The sequence below is a fragment of the Xylocopa sonorina genome, chromosome 9, assembly GCF_050948175.1.
Source record: "Xylocopa sonorina isolate GNS202 chromosome 9, iyXylSono1_principal, whole genome shotgun sequence".
Lineage (NCBI taxonomy): Eukaryota > Metazoa > Arthropoda > Insecta > Hymenoptera > Apidae > Xylocopa > Xylocopa sonorina.
Window position 1 is genome coordinate 7,120,886 of NC_135201.1, and position 24,931 is coordinate 7,145,816.

Sequence of the window (24,931 nt, forward strand, 5' to 3'; positions counted from 1 at the left end):
TTCGAATCGTTTACCACCTTACACGACACCAGCGCAACTTAACGACACAACAGACCAGCCCTACGTAAAGGATGCTCCTCTGTCTGGTGCTCTCTGGCCAGATCGGTTCGTTCTACGTCGCCTGCGGGCGCGTTTCATCAAAAAGGAATGCTCGGTGATCAGGAACTAATCGTCGACCGGACCTAAACGAGCCTGAACCACGCGACGAGACTCGCTCTAACTATATATATGTATATCACCATCCCTAAACGGAGTCGAAGAAAACGGCGGTTCGTCGCGCGATGGAACCGCCCTTTTTGCCGGAGCAATCCCGTACCAGCGAAAATATAACCATTACTCGCGAAACGCGTGCGCGTGCCTCTCTAATTAGCGATATGTTCAACGGTCCTTCGTCCACCCTCGTCAATAATGATACTTGGCGACGGCGCGTTTGTTTTATTTTATTTCTTCATCTTTTTTTACTTTTATCCCCCTCCTTCTCAGCCTTACTTATTTACGATTAAGAATCTACGCAATCCTAAACACCTATCAGCTAAGAAACCTGCGTCTGAATGTCTCTGCGTTTGTGTGTGTGTTTGTGTACCTTCTAGCGTGTCTGTTCCGTGTACGTGTCTCTGTGTGTTCATAGATTATCGCGTGTCTCGCGTGTTACGTGGTGTGTGTCAGTGTGTGTGTGTGATTAATACTTATTATCGTCGAACATACAAATTATAAAAATACCACCTGCAACGACAGTGCGCCGCTCCGCCACGTGGAAGGGAGGCAATCGCGTCGCGAGCCAGCCCGTCCCGCTTTCATGCGCGCGCGAACGCGCGAGTCCAGCCTCTACCTGGACACTAAATACTGAAGAGGATTTTTTTTCTTTGTTTTTCCGCTTTTTTTTCTGGTTCTTTGCCCTTTTTTTGTAGTTGTTGTTGCTTTTGTTAGAAAAATCAGAACGAAACGAAGGGGGATGGGTGGGTGGATGTCGTGCGTCTGAGCCGCGAGGGCGGCGGGACACGTGGCGGAGGAGACATCGAGAAAAAATCGGTCCCCCGGTCCCTAAATCGATCCGCGCGATCGATCGCGGTCGGATCGACTACGGGCAAGAGGGCGCGAGCGTAGCACCTCGCGAAAGCTGCAAAGGGTCCCGTGACAATTAGCCTTAACGACTAATCTGGCTTGGTACGCGCGCTACTTTCAAAGTCGATCCTCGTCCTCGCTTCCTTCTACTTCTTTTCCGTTCGTTCTTTCATTTTTTTTTTTTCCTTGCCTCGTTCCTTTTCGCGTCTCCGTTCTCCCTTCATCGACCGTAGTTTTTGTATTTCAGCGCGTTCGAGACAGATTTCTCGCGACGATTAAAAATTAGGTGTGATATAATATTTTTTTTTATATATATTTATATTGAACGCGTTTTTGTTTTTCTGTTTGTCTGTTCGCCCTCACACGCGAATTCTGCGCGCGCGTGTGCGGCTGTCCTGTGAGGTGCGGGATGGGGCGCGTGGTCACGCGCGGCTCGTCACCAAAGCGCGCCATCCTTGTAAAATATATCATATGTACATATATATACACGCATGTGATCGTACATATATGTACATATCATATATCATATATATATATATAGATTTGTGTGTATATAGAATATACCTTAATGCTCGAAAAATGTTCTTAACTCTGTACAAGAGCCGCGAGGGCCCCCTTTTTTCTTTCTCCTCACCGAGCCCCTCTCTTCGTTCTCATTCTTTACTTTGTTCGTTGAAACCTAGCCTCTACCTCCTCCCTTCGGAATAACATGCTCTTGTCACGCAAAACAGACGCTTCCGGTGTCTCTCCTCTCTCTATTTCTCTCTATCGATCGATCCTGGCTTTCTTTCTCTCTGGCTCCGCGAGAAAGCCACACCAAGTGCCCACGGTACATTCTCCTCGAAACAACCCTCTCTCTTTCGCTGTTTCGCAGCCCTAATCCATTTTTGTCTTCGTGTTGGCGTTTTTCTTTTCTGTATTTTTTTAGCTTTTTTTGTTTTCTTTTCTGTGTTTTTTCTCTCCTGTCCTCGTTGTCCGTGTCTCTGTACGTGGCGTGTCGTTGTGTGTGTACGAAGAATAATCGCGGTGTCTGTCTGTATACGCTGTTTCTCAAGTGGTCTAGACGGTCTGTCGAGAAAGAAAGAAGAAAAAAAAAAAATAATAGAGAGAGAGAAAAAAAAAATAGAAATATCAGAAATGGACCGCGCACACGATCGTGCGCGCTTAAGGTCCCCTTTATGTGTGTTTTGTGTGCCAGCTCCACTGGGGGGAGCTGCTGCTTTCCCTCGTTTCCCAGGCAAGATCCAGAGGGTGGCCAGCCAATGGCGTCGCGGGCATGGACCCAGCGACCGACCGCACCCTTAGGCGAGGATCATTAGCAATTGCCGTCGTCATCAGTCGTACACTGAGCCGGGTATCCAAAAGGGGACTAGGGCGTAGGGCTGGTACCACTGCCGGTTGCTTGTTTGTGACTCTTGTTAGATGTTGCTCTTGGAAAATGACACTCTCAGGTGATTGGACTCGCTCAGCTGGTAGTTGTGCATTTTCTGGAAAGCGTTAAAGATCACGGTCAGAGCGGCTAAGCTACCAGCTCTAAACTCGAGGCTTGCAAGCTTAGAGAGCGTCACCCGCCCCCTCGTTTTCGTATCCACGGTACGGGGTGGTATGATCGTTAAGCGTCGTCGCTGGGAGTCGAACTATCCTCCGGAGTTAAACTTCCAGAGACGATGCTCGGGGGTTGGAGTTTCGCGTGGTGCAATCTTTCGCCTTCGTCGCGTGCCTTCTGTTTCATTGTACGACGATGGGGTAACGCGTCTTGTATTTGTTAGACGCGCCTGTAATTATATTTTTTCTCGTTCGTACGCGAGAATGGTGGTAACGAATTTAATAACGGACAGCCGTTTCGACGGGAACGAAACCGGGAACCGAGCGAGGATATTTACCAGGCACCGGCGAGCAATTATTATTTTACAACAAGTGCAAAGTATCGTAATTCCTGGGAACGCGTAACGCGGATTTGTTATTTATAATTTCGCTCAATTGCATCGGAGAGTCGAACAACACCGGGGGCCCCGCCACTGACTAAACTAATTACGAGTCTCTGTTGAATTTTCACCTGTTAAATAATAAACGCGTTATACATTCGCAAGCAGCCTCGTCAACGAGGATTTAACGCCGGACGAAACGGGAATTCACGAGCAGGCTCGAACGCGAACTATTAAATTAATCAACTTTCGAAAAACGTTTCAACTTGGCCGGCGATAAAACAGCTGGAATAATTCCTACGCGTTATTTCAAATTATCGAGCTTACGATCAGAGCAGCTACAGCGTCGTCCATACTGGGCATCTGTATGAGTGCCATTTTCCTGTCCTTCGGGAAGAACTTGAATGCCTTCACGGTGAAACCGTTCTTGGTGAACGCATCTCTGATCTCCTCCTCAGTCACGGTCGTGCTGGAAACAGATCGAAATAATTCGTTCAAATGTCACGAACAACAATCGACTAATCGTGAGGATCGTTTCTTAAATGTATTCAACTAACAAAGTGTATCGCTGGCATTTAAAAAAAAGAAGCTTCACTTACGGAATATTCGATAAATGCAAAGTGGAGCTCGGTGGATAGATGTTCTGGTAATTCTTCGAGCCTGGTTTCTTGAATCGATGAAGGGGGCTGTTGGTGTAGTCCTTCGTCAATCCAGCGTCCGGTTGGCCCTCCTTCGGCAACTGCACCGTTTGATGTTTGCTCAGCATTACCTTGATCTGTTTGCCGAACACTCGCAATTTGTCCATGTGCGTCAGTGCTGATAATTTCGAGGAAATTAACGACAGATTAAAATCCTTCTCTCAAAAAACAGAGAATATTTCGTTGATCCATTTTGCTTAAGGGTTAGTTAAATAATTACCTAGATGCGCCTGATGCGGTTCGGCCATCTGTATCAGTGCCGAGTCCTTCTTGTTGTAGAGAATCTTCACACGCTGTACATCCCCGTAAACGCCTACACGCACAACACGCAACAACACGTTATTTCAATCAGCCCTTGCGTCTTAATTAAACAATCGCGGTCGTCTAAGGGATATTTCGTCGAGTCGAAGACTCGAAACGGGACGATAATATATAAATCGATCGAGATCGGGGTACGATCGGACTGTGATCTGGGGCATGCAATCAGGCAATCGGTTCAGCCATCCGGTTCCATGGAAATAATTAACAACGACAATTACATCGATAATACGATTTATGCGTAATCAACATCAATCTTCTGTACGATTGTTAATTATTCGTTTCGACGCGAAAGCATCGTTGTGCACGCGTTCTCTTTCGCGAAGAGCGATGGAGGATTGAAACGTGGGGATCGAATTTTGTATCTCGTGGATACACACGTATACGTGGAATTTTTGAGGATTTCGATACGAGTGGCGAAGCGAAGTCGGCTGAACCGTTTGGCCCGCGAGAAATGAGCTCCTATGGAGAATATATTACGTAAAATAAGCGAAAGCTTATGTAATATTAAGGTGTCTGGAACTGATATTAATAAAATATTAATGAAACAATTTAGAAGAGATGCTTGGAAATAGAGAACGTGAAATAAACGGTGTCGGCCGTTGAATGATCATGGGCATGGGTGAATTCGATGAATAAGATTCAGAATAAGAAACAGTTGTAGCGAATCGAACGGTAAAAATTAAATAGAAATAAAAATTAAAAAAATAGTAAAAATAAAATAATAAATCATAGCTGAAACAACAAGAAACGATAAAAAAAATAAAATCGTAACGAGAGAATCGTAGAGGTTAAACGAATCCAACAAAAACCAATAAGAAAAAGAAAAAATAAAAATTACAAACGTGACGAGGAGAGTGATCAATGATTTATAAATCGTCCACAAGAAAAGCAAAAACGTACTCTCGAGAACTGATCAAAAGTCATGGCGTACGATCGATGATACAGATTTGGATATATATATTCTGTTTCGTGTTTTCATGTATCAAAAAAAAAAAGTGCAAAGAAAAAAAAAAAAAAGAAAAAACCACAAAGATTGCAAGAATTTTCCTTTCACTCTCCAAAAATGCTCACGATTTACTATCGATCCATGTAACAAACACGTCTAACGGATGTCTCTGTGGTGTAGAGTATAATTGTGTGCGCGTTTGTGTCAGGTGTGCCCCGCGCGTGTAAATATAATAATTAATAATGTAATATAATTAATAATATAAATGTGGAGACGTACCAAACAGGGTAAAGAGAGCGTCAGGCGTGACCATCTACACAGAGAACAGACAGAGTCCAGTCAGTAGTCAGCGAGTATAATAGGATTCAATGTATAGTGTTGGACACGCGCACAAGTTTCTCGCGTGTGTAGACAGGCCCTTCTGTTAAACCTCTCAAGACATTCCAGATCTTTTACTGATTTTCACCAAATACAAGGTACACGATTAATTAAATGAATCTTAAAAGAAAAACGATCTCTTCGTCTACACTTTTCGTCTACCGCACGAATACAATCTTACAATTTATTTAATCCAAACCACATACTGAATTAAAATTTTACTCGATTTGCAAAACACGAGAAAGAATTTCCCTCGATTTAAAAGAAATATACAGAAATTCAAGGAACATTTTGTTCCACTTTTTCTCACAATGAATAGTACAAGAGTAACAGTGACAGTGAAAGGGCTGGAAGTTCCTTTTTCCGGTCGATTTTCCTGCGGCCGCGATCCAGAGAGGAGAGAACAGTATAGAACAGAGAGAGAGACAGAGAGACGTAGAGAAGCAGAGAAACAGCGGGACCTTCTCGTCAATATGAATCCCTCGTGGTTCTTGTCGTTCCTCGATATTATGATTACGCGAGGGGGTTGAAAAAAAAAACATTTGAAAAAAAAGATATAACAATATGTATATATATATAAAGAGTAGAAGAGGGTGGGACAGAGATAGTATAAAAAACACTTGATCGTCTGCTCGCCAGAGGAAAAAGACACTCGGTTGGAAGCTTGTGCGCGCGGCGCAACGATAGTAGTACACATAGTTATAGTACAGTAGTGACAATAGTTGCAGTTGCGAAGTGTGACGTCGATACATAGTTTCGTTGCTGGGGCGCCTTTCGTTTCTAAACTCAGAAGAAACGTAAATCACGAGAATTCATCCAAAAAAAAATCAGAAATCTTCGAGATTTCATAGAATATATCAATCGATCGAATTCGAGCTGACTCGTACAGCTGGATTCCAACTCTGTCGAATTGGAAACCAATTTGGAAGCGAAAGGCGGCCCACTGGGAGTAACGTTGCGGTCGACAACGCTACGAATTACTCGAGGGCAGAGGATAGTGACGCACGGAACGATTTCTATGTGTGTGTTTCGAAAATATGAGGGGTAGTGGGGTGTAGACGGTAATATAAGAAGGGACAGTGACGTGAAGGGGGCACATACGCATCGAGGCCTCGTGTTTTTCACCTGTCGAACGATACGTTTCATTTTAAAGAGTATATTTCCACTCGTCGAAGTGTGCAAATATGAATTCGACGTATCGACGAACGTTCGACAAGGGAAATTCGAGTCGAGAGATGGAGAAACTGCTAGGGTTGCCTACGTAGCACTACGTTATAATCAGATCGTTGTATTTGCGTGGATTTCGTATGGATACGTACGTACCTATGCTAGTTTCGTGTATTATAGACGCTGAGAGAAATGGAAAGGATTAACGATGAAAATTTCCCACTGGAATCTCAAATTTAGTAAACTGTGATATATAGCAATTCATCAGCAGAGGAAGCTGCCTACCACATCTCTCAGCGTTAATTGAAAATTATCCTAATCAAAAGCGTACAGTGCGTCCATCGTAATTTACGTGTTCGATCAATGTCGGTTTCCATTGACGTTCTGTACACTTCGCTGCTGTATTCGAAAGACACGAAGAAAAGTCTTCTGCAAAATTCCCAAAACTCTCGTTTCTGTATTTTAATTCCTCAAAAAAAAAAAGAAATTTCAATTTTCTTCTCTGAATCGTAACGATATTAAAACAAAAGAAAAGCAAATCCCCCTCGAGGGGATGCTCTCTCTATTTCTTCGTGCCTTCGCGTTGGATCTTCCAAGTCCTGGATCAAGGCCGCACGGAGCAACACCGTCGAGCTTGATCTGAGATCACTCACCTCCTCGTTCAAGTTGCTGACCAGCAACACTGCTGAGGTCTGGGCGTTCGTGGGCACGCGGACTCCAAGTCCAGCTGCACCCAGTGGGAACCCACCCAGACCAGCCAGTCCGCCAGCGGGTGGGACCCCGTTGTAGGGGCCCGCCAGGGGCGAGGGTAGACCGTGCATGGCCGCAAAGGGCGTGGGCAGCACACCCGGTGCCCCTGCAATGGACTCTACTTCAGGAAATTTACAAGCTATAGTTAGCACCATGTCTGTAACTGCAATCTTCGTGTCGGTGGGCAGGGGTGGGTAATATAGGGACGCATAGTTTTATTTTTTTAAAGAAATTATTACAGTATCGTGTGCGAGATTTTATAGTAATTCTCAAAGTGATTTTGGCTTTCCACTTCACATGTTCGCGGATCGATCAACCCACAGGGACGAGGAAGAGACGCGAACGAGCGAAACGTAGAAACGGAGGGTGGATTGAGAGGGGTGGAAATCGAAACGTCTGGCAGCATCGATCAGGCATCGTGTTGCGGGGTAATTAATTAATTTACCCTAGGAAATAATACCACCTGACCGCGTGCAATTCGATCTCGCGCGAAAATGAAGTCGAAAACGAGCGGCAAATTGGAAACTGGCCTGGCGCGACTCGCGAGATAACAGTTTATCATAAATCGTCCGGAGGTATGAGTGACCGGGACCGGCTGGACGGTTCCAATTAATATAATTAATTCTAATGGACTGAAACGTTCGAGAATTATACGGCTGATTCGTCGATCGATTTTCGCCAGTTTCCAAAATAATAACAATTTTTATATCACTTTGAGATTTCTCTTCTCGAATACATTTGCAAAGTTCTATCGTACAGAGGAAGTGAAATATACAATTATGATAGACGCAAACTTTGTATCATACATGCACGATATTCAAAATATGAAAAGGATTAAATAGAAATATCTTTCAATTTAAACAAAATGAAAAAGGTTTCTCAAATTAAAGATGCAATGTTCGAAATATCATTTTTTCAGAATATTGAATAATTTAAAAAAAAAGAGAACAGCCGGGAAAAATATTTTCCAGCGAAATTATTCCAAACAGTGCATCCATCGTATATTTCTGACGTTTTCATGAAAATATTCATTGAAATTCACGGCACTCACCGGGTATTCTTGCACGTGGCTGCGATCCAGCGCCCATCAACAACTGTGGAAGGAGCTCGCCACCCAAGGCAAGCGATGCCGCATCCAAATTCGCGTCACCGGTTGGCAGAGAAGGGTTGGTGTAGTCCCTCGACTTGTCATTGTTATACCTCACGTTCAAGTTCTGCATCTTGCTGTAGTCGATGCGCAACGTGCAACAGGAATTATAGATGTTCTGTCCTTCGAGCGACTGGAACAAGAGGAATAACAAAAACATGTTAGTTGAATGGAGTATAAAATTAAAGAAAAAGAGCAAACAGAAAAATAAAAATAAAAATTGCTGAACTTTAACCGAGAGAAACGAGAGTTAAAAAAAAATCTATTTACTTTTTATTATACGAATAACCCTTGATAAACTTCAAGGACCAAATTCAGCGCTATAATCGCGACATCCTCGTCCCGTAATCGTACGCGACTCCCTATCGCACCAGCTTCCGCCAGCGTCCACCAATTACGCTAATTAGATCCGCTCATCCCCTATTTGAATTACCACAAAACACAAAATGCCGTCTAGGCTTCGTCCCTCGAATGCAAACCGATCTCCCGTCGGAATTATTCGATCGAACCCAAGATCCTTCGCGTACATGCTTCACATTTCACCGCGAACCTATCACCGAATCGAAATCTGTGTCAGAAAACTATTCGACACAATTTTTTCCCAGCTTGAATCGTTCGTGTCGACAAAAAAACGAGACAGAGTTTACAAAAATCGTAGAACACTCTGGCAACAATTTTGCCAGGGAGCAAAGCTCTCCATTCTGGTCGAATATCGCGGAGGTATCGGAGAAACATCGTTGGCAAGCTCGTGCTGGACGCCGCCGCGGGTTCGCCAGAAATACTCTGGCCAGACCCAGCTCAACCAAAATCATCCTATCTACAATTATTGACCCAGCCCCACGGAATACCAGGCGTATGTATACTGATAACCACCGGAAGCTGACCCTTTCGCCGCGTTTCATCCCCATTAATAACAACAGCGGCCGCTTGGCTAATGCAGTTGCAGGACTGGAAAGACGCAGCCTAATTACGTATGCACGTTCGACTCCGCATAGGCGTAGCCAGAGCAAACCCCCTTTCCTCGGGGGCCACGGTGTTTGACCTGCGTTCGCACTGTTGCAACATGCACACGCGTGTACACGCTCCGCTGTATCTCTCCGCCGGCCATATTTACACGGGCTAATGAATTTCATACATAATTACTGGCACGCCTGCATGCACCTGGCCCTGGTGGCGTCGATCCACCTACGCGCGCGCTGGTCATCCCCGTGGCTACCTCGCGCCAACCTCCACCCCCGTTAGACGACGATCGAGGCGATTTTAGGCTCGCGTTAGCTGCTATTTAGTTTGTCGAGCTATTCGCAACGGGGTTGGTTGGTATATATGTTAAGCTCAGACGAGGTTAGTTGGGTCCGAGTTTCTTCGATTCGAGTAAACGTCGAGCCAAGTCGAAGTACTCGACTATAAGTTAAGTTGGTTGAGTTTAAGTACTCGTTGAAGTTAAGTTACGCGAATTCGAGTGATCACTACGAAAATCACAACACTCGTGAATTAATAATTCAACTCTTCTGTCAAAAATAGCCAGGAAAAGTGTGCCTTCACCTTCGAACGATTTTCCAAAGCTCGTGTCGGCACGATATTAAAATAATTTCGTTTCGAACATTTTTCCAACTTTGTTAACCCAGATTACGTATTCTTTGTACGTCACGGGAACTGTAGCGTCGCAGTTTCGTTACGCTCGACTTGGAAAAAAAAACCACCAATGGAGAAGAAGAGGTGGGGGTTAAATTTAACAAAAATAGACGGGAAATATCGGGTCCAGGATTATGCGAGTTCCTCGCAGGGCTCGCGAAAAGTTCCCGAATATTTTTCAGCCCGGCTAATCAGTTTGAAATTCATCCCCCTGTACCAGGCCAATTAATTAACTCGACGCGTATGCGAAACCGAGCATGTTAATAATTGCTACGCTTCGCGGCCAGCGCCGTCGTCGGCATTAATGGAAATTAACGAATGGTGTTTATAGAGCAAGCACGGGGCTATATTCTGCGCGAACGAATCGGAAAACTGACGTGAAATATTAGAATTAAATAGATGGAATCGCGGGAACTCGATCGCCTTTTCTATGGAACCGAGACAATATCGAGTTTCAACTTACTCCGCGAATTTAAACGCGATAACTGCTCACGATTGTTCGACAGGATTATTTCAGTAATTATCAAATTACTAAGTACACATCGCAACATAGAAAATCGTCCATTAATAAAATTAGACGAGAGATTGAAATTCTTTGAAATTGGAGTACAAATTATTGCGACGATTTATGGAAATTCGTTGTGCTCTCGAGCGTTCGCGATTTTAACGTTCTTCGTTGCAACCGCGTTGGCGGCGTTGATCGAATCGAGGAAAATAATTGAAAATTCGCGATTTTTCGCGAGCCACGAGGGGTCTCAGGGAGCGTTGACGGGCGAACGAAAGGAAATCCACGAGCCGCTCCCGGGTATCCGCGTGTATTTCGACGCGATCCCCGGGACGGTGATGTAATTGCCTGCCGCGAAACGTATTTCGCCGCGTTCAATTAATATTTACGGTCCACGAGCGAGTACAAACAACTGGGATTATAATATCGTCGGTGGATTAAGTGCGCTGTTGACGTTTTCGAGTAACGAGACTGCAGACGTGAAAGACTGCCGGGGGCTCGTGTGTGTTTAACGCGCACGAGGGATTGTTTGAGAATATGGGGCTCTGTTCTGTTCTCTACGGTTACGTCGAGGGGGTAATAGAGTAATTGAGTTGTTTCGTTCTACATTTTTTCTTTCTTTCTTTCTGTCTCTTTTTTTTCTCTTTTTCGCCAGGCAAGAGAATGGAATTACGGTTGAAAACGAGGGCTTCGCAGCGGAATGTAAAAATTGGACGACTTCAAACAGGTTTGTTTATCTAGTTTCCGAAAAGCAAACAGCTCAAGTCGTTCGTTTAATTAAAAGTCAGAGATTTCAGCGTCTTCGATAAGAACGAGTGGATAATATTTTTCGTTCCCTTCGGAAATAATAGGTGACGGATAAAATAATAAAGGTAACCGAAAGGGGAATTTAAAATGGCAGCCTCGAAATTCCATTTAGCGCGAAAGCGAACTCGGTTTTCTACGGAATGGAAAATTATGCAGAATAAATATTGTTCTTCGATTGCTTTTAGAATTCCATAAACTCTGGTCGAACGAGTCTGTTGATACGGAACGGGGGACTTATATCTAAGAGGATTCCCGTGAGAAAACAAACTAAAAAACGTCGAAACGTTCTTTTTCCGGATCGTACGTAAAAGGACTTTTCTATCATTCTCGATTTTCGCAATTAATACAGGGAACGTCGTTCCATTATAAAAACACCGTTCAAGCTGCAGCGTTTACCGTGGAGAAAAAGAAAAGAAATAATAAAAAAAGGAGAGAATAGACCAGTGTGACAATGCAGCCAGACAAAAGTGCATAATACTCGAATGCAACATTTGTTACTTGCAGTAAAAACAGGTCGGGGGACGATTAAAATTTACATTATTTACACCATGGCACCTGGACCATCTAATGGATGGTCCTTCCGGTGGTATTCCACGAAAAATTTCGATCTGTCCCGCGGGAGGACGGGGATAAACGAGGCCACATGAGAAACGCGAATGGCGAGCAAGAAAAAACAGGCGAAAAAAAAAAAGAAAAACAGGTGGGGAACGCGGAAATTTTTGTGTACACGTTCGCTGGAAAAGTTTAAGTGGATACTCACGAGTTTGGCCGTTTGCGCTGACAGCATGTCCGCGTACTGTATTAGTGCTTGGAAGGTGTCTGAAACGAAAAGAGAAGCATATTAAATTGCAGTCGAAAAAAAAAGAGAGAGAAAAGAAACAGGTATTGCGCGGACGATGCGCAGAAAAATGGGGATTATCGTTCGATTTCCGGAACTCGACGCCATTTCTCGCGGTCGTTCGCGTTAGCGGGACCGAAATAAACCCGAAATTAAATGGAAATAAAGGGAGAGTGCTCTCCGGATTCACTTGGTAATATGTTGTGACGCCGGTCACTTTTTTCCTCCGTGGGACAGAATTTTTATTATCACCCCCGGTGATACCCACCCCCAACCCCCAGCGCGGCGCGATCAAATAACGATGGAAATTGAATAACGTTGCTGTCGACGACGAAAAACTCAATCCCGTTGTCGCATTATACCGGCAATAAAACGTTTTTGCCATGCATTTCTCTCTCCTCTATTTTTATGCAGCTGAAAGACCGCAATAATGTTATAAATATTCGTACGCGGAGGTAGAGGCAAAAAAAAAAAAAAACAAAAAAGAGTCGACGACGACTGTTACGATCATATTGAATTTCCCGTTAAACTCCTTTCTCCCCCGCATTTTTCTTTATTCGAATTATTTATTTTTGTTCCGACGAACGCACGAAACGAAAGGGGGCGGACGAACCGATCGATGATATTATTTTAAAGACCGCGTCCTCGCTGTGAAAATCTTCGATAATAAAGGCGGGCAAAATGGAATAGGTATCGCGTTTCGATTTACCCGCAAGTGCATAACAGACAGTTGCACGTTACACTGTCGGTAGTTCCGATGGAGAATAAAGTGGCTGGCGGTGCCTTGGGCGATATTATTTAATATTCGAATTTCGACAGCAAAATAGCTGGCTCTTTACAGCAAGAACATGTCCCGGAGACGCGTTTCAAACGGTATGAAACGAAAAATAGGAATACCTACGGATCGCCCACGGGCCTCCACCTGCCATGGAAACGGACGAAAGAAGGAGGAGAACACAATCGTGTGTGTATGTTTTTAATTCGAAGTTTGCGAGCGAGCTACGCCGAGGAACTGGTACCACATCGCCATGTATCTTACATCTGAAATTCTACCTGCAATCTCGACTTCTTTCCTTCTCCAAACATTTCGTTAGACGCGCGATCCGAATGGAAACCTGTCGGAATCGGAGACGGCTGAACTGGCTTTTAATTTATACTGTCTGTCTAGAATCTTGATATCGGCAGCTGACGGTTTTTTTGACCGACGAAAGTTCAGACTGACCAGGCTGTCGTTTGAAAAATTTAGTTAATCGAGAAACTCTGGTGGAGTTTACAATTGTTAAAATTTCCAGCCTTCGAGGTACAGATTTCCAATTTCGAAAAAAATGACAGAAGAGAAAGACAGCAAGGACGAGCAAGGGAAAAAAAGAAACTGAAGAGGGTGGAAAAAAGGGGTATAGAAATCGAACGAATCGCCACTTGACCGAATGAAACTTTAATTGGGCACTGAGTGCGCCTTCGTTTTAATTTAGGTACCGTGCCGTCGTGATTTCGCCAATCAACCTCTTTGAAAATCCCTCGCCCCTTTCAATCGCGGACAACAACTCCCTTTGTTGGATGGAACGTCCGTTGATTGGATGTCTTTCGACTATCCACGGCCAATTGTCGCTAAGAACGTCGATGTCGATATTGTCTTCCAGGCTAGCATATATTTCTACTCGCTGAATCCTTGCTGAACCCTCTCGATAATAATTAATAATTAAATCCATCTATCAACACTGAATTAAGCAAAAAACAGGAAACTTTGAAAAAAAAAAAAATTGTCTTTCTCCCTCGTCGATTGTAAATATGCGAGAAGGTACGTACGATTCGCTCGAAAACGACGACGCGACGCGAAATAGGGAGGCAGGAAGAAAGATCGGTTTGGTATTTCATAATTGCCACCCACGCAAATATTTCAGAAGCAAAAAGGAACGGTTGCCGCGTCGCAAAATAAAATACTCGAGACTTTTGCTCTCTCAACCGGCATGAATTTGTAACGCACTTTTGCCCGCGGTGGTGGCAGCCACCCCTCTGTCTAACGGGTGGCGCGACCAAAATTCGTCGCGCACCCCCCAAAAACGTTCTCCCGTCGCCCTTGTTTTACAAAATACCCAGTCGAGCGAAGTACTTTGGTTTGCGCGTAAATAACGTCGCGTACTTTTTCGTTTTAAGCGGCGTTTCGTAGTCTCGACCGATGGCCTACTCTTTGCAGAGGGTTTAAGAGGAGCGCGGCGTTTCGCAACACCCGTTACACTCGAGTGCAACAACGAAAGTACTAACGGCGCCGGCGTCGCCGTGCCAGGATACACTTCAAGTGCACGGTGAAGTACTAAAGTGCCGTGGCATGTCTGCTAGCTAGAGTGGCGTCTATACAGGGTGGTCCAGTAGCTGTCGCGCTGGAGGAGGGAAACAAGAGCCACTTTCGTAACGTTCGAAACGCGCCACGGTCTTTGCACGCTCCTGCTCGCTCCTTCTTTCGGGGGGATAAACGCGGAAACCTTCCGCGGATCGTTCGCCAAAGTTTCGCGAAATTTTCGGCGAAAACATCGAGTCAGGAGTTTGGCTCTGAGAGTGGAACAGAAATTCGCCAAGAATTTCGACGATTCAATGGAAAATTTCGTGATTAATTTTTTTATTAGACGATACTGTGTGGTACTTACTATTTTTCGTGAAGGTGACGATTTTCAGAACCTTGCCAAAACGTGTGAATATCTGCAACAAACATGAAAAATTGATTAGATGAGGAAGCAGAAGATTCTTGAACGATAAATTGTTTATATAAATTAGAAACGCATCAATTTAATTGATATTGTTATGCCAAATGTACGCACGCACGCGGTCGTTTCGTCAGGAAGTCGAGTTGAAAATTTCGATTCTCGAAAGTAAACTCGTTAATTTCGCAAATTAGACCGGAATGTTATTCGTTGCGCTCCGTTATTTTTCGATGCGATGCAGAATCCAGGATTTTTCATCCCACGGTTTATTTTTCATTATCCCGATCGGGAAGCCTTCGGCGTTTATAGATGTTTCGCGTTCTTCTTGAGGAATTTTTCAAACGTGAACGCGCTTTCGCGAATGAACGAGATGCCTGTTCAAATAGCTGTGAACATTGAGAACGCGGCGAGAGAAAAGAATTCAAACGTATATCAATAGACGGGAATAATTTACTTGTCGACGATCCCTGTTATCGCTACGACAATTAAAAGCTTTTAATCCGTGCAGATTTTACGGCTTCGTCGAGCTCAGAATTTTATAACGTATTAATTAATAGACTTTATTCTCAAATTCGATGCGATTGAAAACAAAAAAAATATACTCTGCATTATATTCGATAAAATGTACGATCAATGGAAGCTCTGTGTGTTGTTCATGTATCACAAAATTTCGCAACATCGAGTAACGGAATAATGACCCTTCAGTGAGACCAGACGCAGTCGATCGAGGCAAATATTTGCCCTGGTATTATTAATGCGATCGCCTGGGCCACTCTGTCGACGAGATGTGTGACAATGATGCCGATTCCAGCCTAACGGCGATTATCAGCCCGCGGCGTACACGGGACCGCGAACGAATGGGATTGTCGAGCCTGCGAGGGTCCACGAGCTATGGTAACCCTCCCAAGACCATTCTGAGAGACTCCTGAAGCTCAACCAGAAGAGTGAAAGTTATTATATAAACGTGGTAAAATAAAGAAGTGGAGATAAAGTTAAATAAAAGGCAACAAAATGATGAGAGAAATAAAACGAAACAACGTGTAGAGTGTCATCTTTCTAATTACACGTGCCGTGCCTTTTTTCCTCCGTTCCCATTCGTCATCCGCGTGTATTTTCGAACGCGGCGGATTTATCGCGTAACGGTCGCGCAAAAATATAAATTCTTCATCCGAGCCGTCGCAGCGGCGATATTGAATATTCGATGGGAGCTAAAACGCGTGACACTGCTTGCATTAGCGGGCCCTCTGCCACCCCATCGCCGAATCTACAACCCACCCCCATCCGGTCGCGATCCCATTCACATTTCCAGATATTTCTCGCGTACGCCCCGTCGCGTCCCCATGCATTTTTATGAGAGTTCAGTTATTTGCCCGCGGAATTACATGCCTCGACTGGCAAACATTACCACCGTTGATTGTTTATTTCGCCTTTGCTCTTTTAAAGATTATTTTATTTACTGTTTAAGGGCAACGGGGAAACGAGAGAGGGAGGGAGAGAGAGATAGGAAGCGAGTGGAGCGTAAAATTCGTTGAAATTCGATGAATTTTTGCGCGGGCAAAAATAAATAAATATTTTTCCCAAAGTAGGCAGATAATTTCCGATTCGCGTGCAACTTTTACGCTGAAAATGAAACTGCACGTCGAATATCATCCAAACGTTTTGCAAAAGTTTCTAGATAAATGTACGGCTCCCTTTTATGTAGAATTTCATGTTTCGTACACTCCACGCTACCATTTTCCCGGATAGTTTTCGCGAAATTTAAATTTTAATTAAGCGAATGTAACGTCGTTGCGTTTGAATAAAAATTTTTAACGAGCCACTCGTTCCTGCTCGAATCGAATTTATCATGACCAATCAATGTATCGGAGGAAAAAATGGTAAAAAAAAAATTGTACATTTATATATTTCCCGTATTCGAGGGATAAGAAGTGACTGGCATGCACGCAATCATTTCTTTAGCTAATTATCTAAGTTCGAATCTTATTTCTCGCAAAACGAGCCTTTCTGAAAGTGCACTAACTTCCTGGCTGGTGGTTTCCGCGAAATTAACCAGACAATGAACAGCAACGGCATGCAGGGGCGCGTAAAGCGTCGTTAATAACAGTAAAAATCGCTACTTTCCGCGGCCCGATGCTCATTATCGTTAACATTCGTGGTGCTCACCGAAATGGCTCGTTTTTAGGGTAATTGCGGCCAGATTCAAACGCGCGCCCCCAGGGCGAAACGAGTGTTTAACATTTATTCGGTTTTAATCACCGGGATTTTATTGCGCCAACGTCAGCCGGCTAATTTAATCAGGATACGAGGGGAAACCAAATTTTTCATGAACATTACTCACTATTTAAAACAAGATTATACGCCAAAGTATCGAGTGGAACTTCTACTATTATCTGTACAGAGCGAATCAATAAAGATTACTATTTCAACTACCATTAAAATGTGTTTTAATTAAAACAAGAAATTTTCGATACGATTTCCACTACCTACATCTTCCACCATTATTTCACACCTTCCTACTATAGATTGTAACCTAATTCAGATCATCAAATACCTCTCATTAATAAAAAAAAATCATTTACTATCTCCATTAAAGCCTATTAAACAATAGAAAAATTCAATCCTCCATAACTTCGCGACAAATAGTCACAGCTTATTGAATCCGACACCATGAGAAGCCCAGAAGCCTCCCCTTCAAAACGCCGTGCGAATCATCCCGATCGGACTTCCGGTTCCGGAGATATCGTCGTTGGAAGCGAGGTATAATTTTTTCGCGTTTCTCTATCGCTGTCCCACTCGCACGTTCGGACCTCTCGCTCGCACCTAACGAGGGCACTGACCTATCTCAACGTTTATGAATGAACGCACGTGGCGGCCATCTTTACTATTACTATTACTACGCGCGTAAACACTTCCTGGAAAAAACGTGGGCCAGTCAGCTGATTGACCTGCATCTCGCGCGCTTTTTGGAGCTGAACTTTGAGGGCCTATATCTCGGGAACGGATCGAGATATCGAGATGAAACCAAGCGCGTTTTAAAGAGCACGGCTTTGGCTATCTATCGAGTGAACTTCGAAGAAAAAATTGTATAATCTTCACAGTGCATTTCGTGGTCGAAGTATGTTGGTACATTAATACGTTGCCAGACGCTTTAATCGAATGAAAAATTGGAGCGGAAGTTCTGTTTCCTCCGATATTTATATTTAATATACCGTCGTGGATGTATCGGACAGGATCGAACAAAGAACCCATTAAAAAGCTTGCGGATAAAAGTGGCAAAGAGCCGAGCGAACCAAAAACCATAATACCAGGCCAGTCCACGGAACGCTCCGGGATAAAGCGACCGATGTAATTAACGTAAAAATCGAGCCGGTGAAATCGTGGCTCGCTTCGATTCCGATTCCATCCCCGAATTCCGTAGAATCGATTCGGCGTGCCTTTCGCCAGGGGCCACGATTCGCGCGCGGTTTTGTTTAATTATTGCCGACGGTTATTTCGTCTGCTCGCCACGGTTATTTCGCTATCAGTGACGGGCAATTTGCCCTCCGCGCTTTTTCCGCCATTGGCCAGCCTCGCGTTCCTACCCTCTCCCAGCCTCGTACACCACCGTCGCTTTTTCTCTCTGTCCCTGGCTCGTTCGATAGGCCGGTTTGGTCGCGGCGGTGAAACTATGATTATGAATTAATGAAAGGAAAATTCGTATCGTTAGCCGGACGAGATTTCTATTAACGGTCTCGATGTGACGCGCGACGCAAATTGCATTTACGCGGCGGACGAGTTTTCGCGGACCGAATCGAGGCGAATATTGCCGCGGTAATTGTTTTCCCGTGTCCTCCGCGGAAAAATAGTTTCGCTGGTCTAATTTGAACGAACAGCCGCCGGATGATCCCTTTCTTTACTGTTTTCTTTTTTATTAATAGAAATAATTGTCCTGAAAAACTGGCGATTTTAAAAATGTGTTTCTCTTCTACGTTCGATGGTAAAAATTACACCGTTGCTGTTCGAGCAGCTGCACACTCTTTTCCTCGAACGCGCGAGCCTTTGAGCTGCTTGATTTCCCGTGGGATTTCCCCGATGGAAGCTCGTGCCCAGCTACGGCCATAGAATCGAGTATCGACATGGACACTATAGACGATTGAATCCGAGCCGGGGGTGTAATTTATTTCCCACAAATGTGGAATTTATACGCATTAGTATCCTCGATTTTTATTTCCAACATTCGCCAACTATTTAGAGCCGTTCCTACGTGCGTTTCCACGTGAACGAAGGGAAATTCGACTCGAATATATCGTGGGACACTTCGTTCTTTATTTCAGATGAACGAAACGAAAGGGGTGGTACTGGTCGTTTTAGAATTTTTCGCTCGAGTTTGTCGCACGATTGAAATCGGTCAGTGCGATGAGAAAAGTTTCATTAAGTCGACCTTAAACTTGCGATAGAAATTGGAGAACGTGACTGTTACAGCGTTCGGTTGGCGCTGGTCAAACGTGACGTTAAATTGGTCAGAATTGGATTCTTCCGGAGACGATTCGAGATAAAGTTCGAATGAGGATGTTTGGAGCTTCGGAAATTAGCGAAGCGTCGATGCGAGGAGCGGAGAAGTTCGCAGAGAAATCAATTCAGCGGTGACAATTTCATTTTTAAGGCGACTCGAATCGCCAGACGCGATTCTTGATCGAACGATCAATTTAATCGATCACAAATTCCAACTCCACCTGTTTCGATTATTAGAATTAAATAATATGAAATTAGCCAACGATTTGTTGCTCGCGCCACGCACTAAACAGCGCCAATTACTGGTAGCTGATGTAAAAATTCCGAGCGGACGCTGCGAAATGCGTAACAATGAAAAGAGCCCAGACACGTGCTCGTAATTAAACACAATCGCGTGTGTCCTGTGACGGAATATTTTCCAATAAACCCTCACTTTCGACGCTTTTCAATTAACCGACCTTTCCACCGTGCGAAAATTCCACTCCATTACGAACCTCGTTATTTAAAAACAATTTCGACAAACTATATTACCGGGCAACTTCCAATTCCCTCTCCAACAAGCCCGTTTACGGTTCATTATATACCATTACATATAGATTGATTATATCAGGCTATTCTAAAATTTATTCCATTCCACGATGGTTAATATAGAATGATTTATAAAATGAAATTTTCACTGTACTTTAATATTTCATCCGGGAGAACGCAAACCAAATAGAAATAATTATGTTAATAAAAAAAGATGAATTTATCTGTCGATTTTCTGCGGCCACGGATTGACTTACGGTCGACCATTTTGCCAACAAAATGTAATATTTTTCGGTCTTCTCTTTCCGGTTATTACGGAATACGCAACAAAAGTATCCCCACGCGTATATGTTAATCGATGAATGTTTAATTTCACCAATTTTGCGAGCAGATTTTAGGCTGAATTCGAGCATTTAATAAACATTTCCACCCCCGTCCGGGAAGGCGACCGACAATTTTCGATATTCTCATCGAAATTAATATCGAGCCGCGCGTTCGCGTTTAAAAACGCCGCGGCTCTAAAATTAATATTCGCCAGGGAAAACACGGGGGGAAATACGTCGAACAAAAAAAAAAAAGACTGCAATTCCGTCCTTAGAAACGTGTAATATTCCGTTCAATTGGAATGTGAAAAAGTGCAGGGAAATTCGCCGATTTGCGATTATTCAGTGCTGTCGGCGGTGTTTGCCCGTTGATTGTCGAATCACGTCACTGTCAACGCCGTCGAAATATAGAGCAGCAGCCGGTCCTCGCCGCATATCGATGAGAATCGATTTGCGGTGGATTGCGAAAGAGGCATTAGAACCGCTGCGACATAATTGCTGAATATTTATCGTGTTTGTTATTTACGAGTGCTTGAACAATGTATCGAGTCCTGATATCAAGTTATTTCCACTCTACTTTCCATCTTCCACTTTTCATTTTGCGACCTAGAAACTTTACAATGGACTACAGACGGTGAAACGTAACTTTAACTTGTATAGAATTAATAAATAATTATATATGTTACTGTAAAATATTGTCAGCAGCATTAATTTACACATTTCAGTGTGAAAATTAATAAATTGTAGTCGATTTTTGGGCAGAGATGATCGCGCATACGGTTGCAATCAACCGTGGCAATTCCAAGGTACCTGGAGGGGACCCAGCAATGGTAGGGATGGGAGGTAGGTAGGGGGTCAAGTGAAAGTGGGGATGCGAGGTAGGTAAGGGACCCGCGGCCCCTACAGCTCACTTTGGTGCCCCATAGTGGGGGCAGCGGACCTCCTCGCGGAGTAATCTGGTCAGAGTGAATGGACTTGACCACTGTCTGTGGGGGTGTTGATGGGTGCTCTGGTGGTGGAGGAGCTGGTGGTGGGTGCACTGATGGTGGAGGCGTTTGGTGGTGGATGCTTTACTGTTGGAGGCGCTGGTGGTGGAGGCGCTGGTGGTGGAGGCGCTGATGGTGGATGCTCTACTGTTGGAAGCGCTGATGGTGGAGGCGCTAATGGTAGAGGCACTGATAGTGGATGCTCTACTGGTGGAGGCACTGATAATCGATGCTCTACTGTTGGAGGCGCTAATGATGGAGGCACTAATAGTGGATGCTCTACTGTTGGAGGCGCTAATGGTGGAGGCACTGATGGTGGATGCTCTACTGTTGCAAGCGCTGATGGTGGAGGCGCCGGGTGGTGGATGCTCTACTGTTGAAAGCGCTAATGGTGGAGGCTCTGATGGTGGAGGCGCCGGGTGGTGGATGCTCTACTGTTGAAAGCGCTAATAGTGGAGGCTCTGATGGTGGAGGCGCCGGGTGGTGGATGCTCTACTGTTGAAAGCGCTAATGGTGGAGGCTCTGATGGTGGAGGCGCCGGGTGGTGGATGCTCTACTGTTGAAAGTGCTAATGGTGGAGGCTCTGATGGTGGAGGCGCCGGGTGGTGGATGCTCTACTATTTGAAACACTGATGGTGGAGGCGCTGGGTGGTGGATGATTTACTGTTGGAAGCGCTGATGGTGGAGGTGCCGCTGACGACGAATTTTCACTACTAGTCGGTGAGTTTTAAATTTAACTATTTAACTAGTCGATAGTGGAATAGCGATAATTTTGACACGAGTCTGAATTGTACTGGGTCCCTGCGTAGTCACCTCCACGGGGTGGGCCTGGGCCCTTGGTAACGTTTTCGAGAGACCGGTCTCTCGAAAACGATACCATGCTAAGGACTACGCACGTAGACATAAGTATAATTGTAGATTTAACGCTAGAACCAACAAATCGATCAATATCACTTTTATTCTGTAGATTCGACCATCATTTTGTACATTCATTATTAAGAATTTTCTCCAATTCATACTTTTATCGCGGTTGGTTCTAGCGTTGAGTCATTAGCGATACATTTGACATTTTCCAAGTCCTTTTCAGGACTTTGAAACTTTCAACTGGATCGCAAATTGTATTATTAGTTAAATTATAGTATAAGTTAAGTTAAGATTAGGTTCTCGCCGATGGATCGCCGTTGGAACGCCGCTGGAACGCCGTTGGAGCGCCGCTGGATCGCCGAGGGATTTTAATTCTGATTATTTTTCTATATATTGTATGTTTCATGTATATTATGTATGTAACACCCTCATTCCCTTCTTCTCCTTTATAATAAAATTGTAAAGGAATACATTTTCTTACCCGAAGTGAGAGCCATGTCTACAATCCGTTACCGCCGTTTATACAAACAGAACAAATTGTTCTACCGGTTCGCGTTTAGTCGTTACTGATGAAAATGCATTACAAACTTCCTTGAGCATTCTAATTTTCTCCTACGTGAAATCGCTTCACGTAGAGTTTCTTTTTTTTTATTCGTTCGAAGATCCGTCTTCCATCGCCACGCAGTGAAACAGACGAGACTCAATCAAACTGATGTGGTTTTCGGAGCCCATTGAGATTTCGCAGCCCTTGTCGATTGGTACGCCCGTTGGGTACTCGACTTGGGTATAGGCTTAGCACAGTGGACGCGCTCATCGCGGGTTCGTTCCGAGTAGCTCCTACCCCGTGTCGCTGGGGTCTTCGGACCTGCTGTAAGACGGCTTGGGGCGGTCTGCGAAGTTCGTTCTCGTCGGTGGGCAATGCGTCCTAATGCTAAGCCTCGCTGGGATCTTGATGGTAGCCGCATTCACCATTGGGGAGAGCGTGGTTTCGATTGTTTCATCGTAAGACGTGGCGCAACTTGTTCGCGATTCGCGTCGGGTATGGTTCGCCTAGTGGATAGTGTCGAACCATCGGGTAGAATGCTCTCGCGAGATTGTAATGCAGGTTCATTGGTACTTGTTCGTTTCGGTCGCGTCGCGAATTTCATCTATATTTGCTTCAACTTAGATTCTTTTCTTAACTACAGTTTAACTTAGTTTTGTTTCCATTTTTATCAAGATTCATATACATTTTTCTTATAATAGAGTAATAGAATTTAGAGTACCGTATCGTATTCCCTTTTGTGAAACACTTAGATTTTTCTGAAGTGTTAGTAGAGTCACTTTAAATATTTCACTTCTGGTAAGACAATGGCATTTCTCGTCGTCCCTTTCGTAAAGTCCATACTGCAATCTCTAAAATCTATGTAAAGAGAATGTATTATGGATTCCGCGTTTAAATTATTAAAGTAGAGTCAGTCCTTGGTACCTTCTGTACCAAGAACACATAGATGTAATGGAGGGTGGATGGGACTAGGGAAATAGGGATGGGTCCCTGCGTAGTCACCTCCACGGGGTGGACCTGGGCCCTTGGTAACGTTTTCGAGAGATTGCGCTCTTGGAAACGATATCAAGCTAAGGACTACGCACGTAGACTTAAGTACAGATGTAAAAATTCAATACTAGAACTACGAAAGCATTTAAATTGATTGCCTTTTGCAACTTGTAGATTCTTAGTAACTCTCAAAAATTTTCTATGATTTTCCATCAACTAAAATTTGTTTTCAACTCTTTATTTGCTACTCTTTGCTTTCTGTTTCCGAGTAATTTTCTTTTTTCAATTTAACCATCATTCTACTTTGTTTGAAAGATATTAAAATACTTTTATTGCTGGTAGTTCTAGTGTTGGGTTAATAAACTTTGTATTGGATTGTTAATTGTATAATTCGTTAAATTGTTGTTTAAGTTAAGTTAGGTATAGGTTCTCGCCGTTGGATCGCCGATGGATCGCCGTTGGAGCGCCGCTGGAGCGCCGTTGGATCGCCGTGGGATTTTAATTATTCATATTTTTATTTATAATATTATATGTGTATGTAATTTCCTAATATCCTTCCTCTAATATCCTTGTCGTAAAGTCCATACTGCAATCTCTAGAATCTATGTAAAGAGAATGTATTATGGATATTCCGGTTGTTTGAAATTCGAAAGTAGTGTCAGTCCTTGGTACCTTCTGTACCAAGAACACCTAGATGTAATGGAGGGTGGATGGGACTAGGGAACTAGGGATGGGTCCCTGCGTAGTCACCTCCACGGGGTGGACCTGGGCCCTTGGTAACGTTTTCGAGAGATTGCGCTCTCGAAAACGATATCAAGCTAAGGACTACGCATGTAGACTTAAGTACAGATGTAAATTCAATACTAGAACTACGAAAGCATTTAAACTGATTGCCTTTTGCAACTTGTAGATTCTCAGTAACTCTCTCTATAGATCTCTTAGAGTCATTTTCACAAATTTTCTATAATTTTCCATCGATTAAAATTTGTTTTCAACTCTTTGCTTTCCGTTTCCGAGTACTTCTCCTTTTCAATTTAACCATCATTCTACTTTGTCTGAAAGAAATTAAAATACTTTCATTGCTGGTAGTTCTAGTGTCGAGTTAATAAACTTTGTATTGGATTGTTAATTGTATAATTAATTAAACTGTAATTTAAGTTATGTTAGGTTTAGGTTCTCGCCGTTGGATCGCCGATGGATCGCCGTTGGAGCGCCGTTGGATCGCCGCTGGATCGCCGAGGGATGTTAATTATACATTCTTTTTTATATACTATCATTTATATGTCTATTATGTATATTATTTATTTATGTGTATTTATATATTTTATTAAAT

The 24,931-nt window shown here is 43.7% G+C and overlaps 1 protein-coding gene across 16 annotated transcripts in view; it reads right to left on the reverse strand.

Moving 5' to 3' along the window:
* Positions 1–2,237: 2,237 nt before the first annotated feature.
* Positions 2,238–24,931, reverse strand: part of Heph (polypyrimidine tract-binding protein 1 heph) — a 294,035-nt gene continuing 271,341 nt past the window's right edge. For 13 of the 16 annotated variants that reach the window (XM_076901330.1, XM_076901329.1, XM_076901328.1 and 10 more), the window contains 9 exons: positions 14,819–14,870; positions 12,099–12,157; positions 8,299–8,527; positions 7,151–7,368; positions 5,232–5,265; positions 3,906–3,998; positions 3,587–3,803; positions 3,315–3,456; positions 2,238–2,549 (listed from right to left, as the gene is read on the reverse strand). In XM_076901330.1, the coding sequence (XP_076757445.1) occupies positions 2,481–2,549; positions 3,315–3,456; positions 3,587–3,803; positions 3,906–3,998; positions 5,232–5,265; positions 7,151–7,368; positions 8,299–8,527; positions 12,099–12,157; positions 14,819–14,870 (1,113 nt within the window). In that variant the 3' untranslated portion in view covers positions 2,238–2,480. The remainder of the gene's footprint in view (positions 2,550–3,314; positions 3,457–3,586; positions 3,804–3,905; positions 3,999–5,231; positions 5,266–7,150; positions 7,369–8,298; positions 8,528–12,098; positions 12,158–14,818; positions 14,871–24,931) is intronic. The other 3 variants (XM_076901334.1, XM_076901320.1, XM_076901321.1) reach the window with 2 other exon arrangements.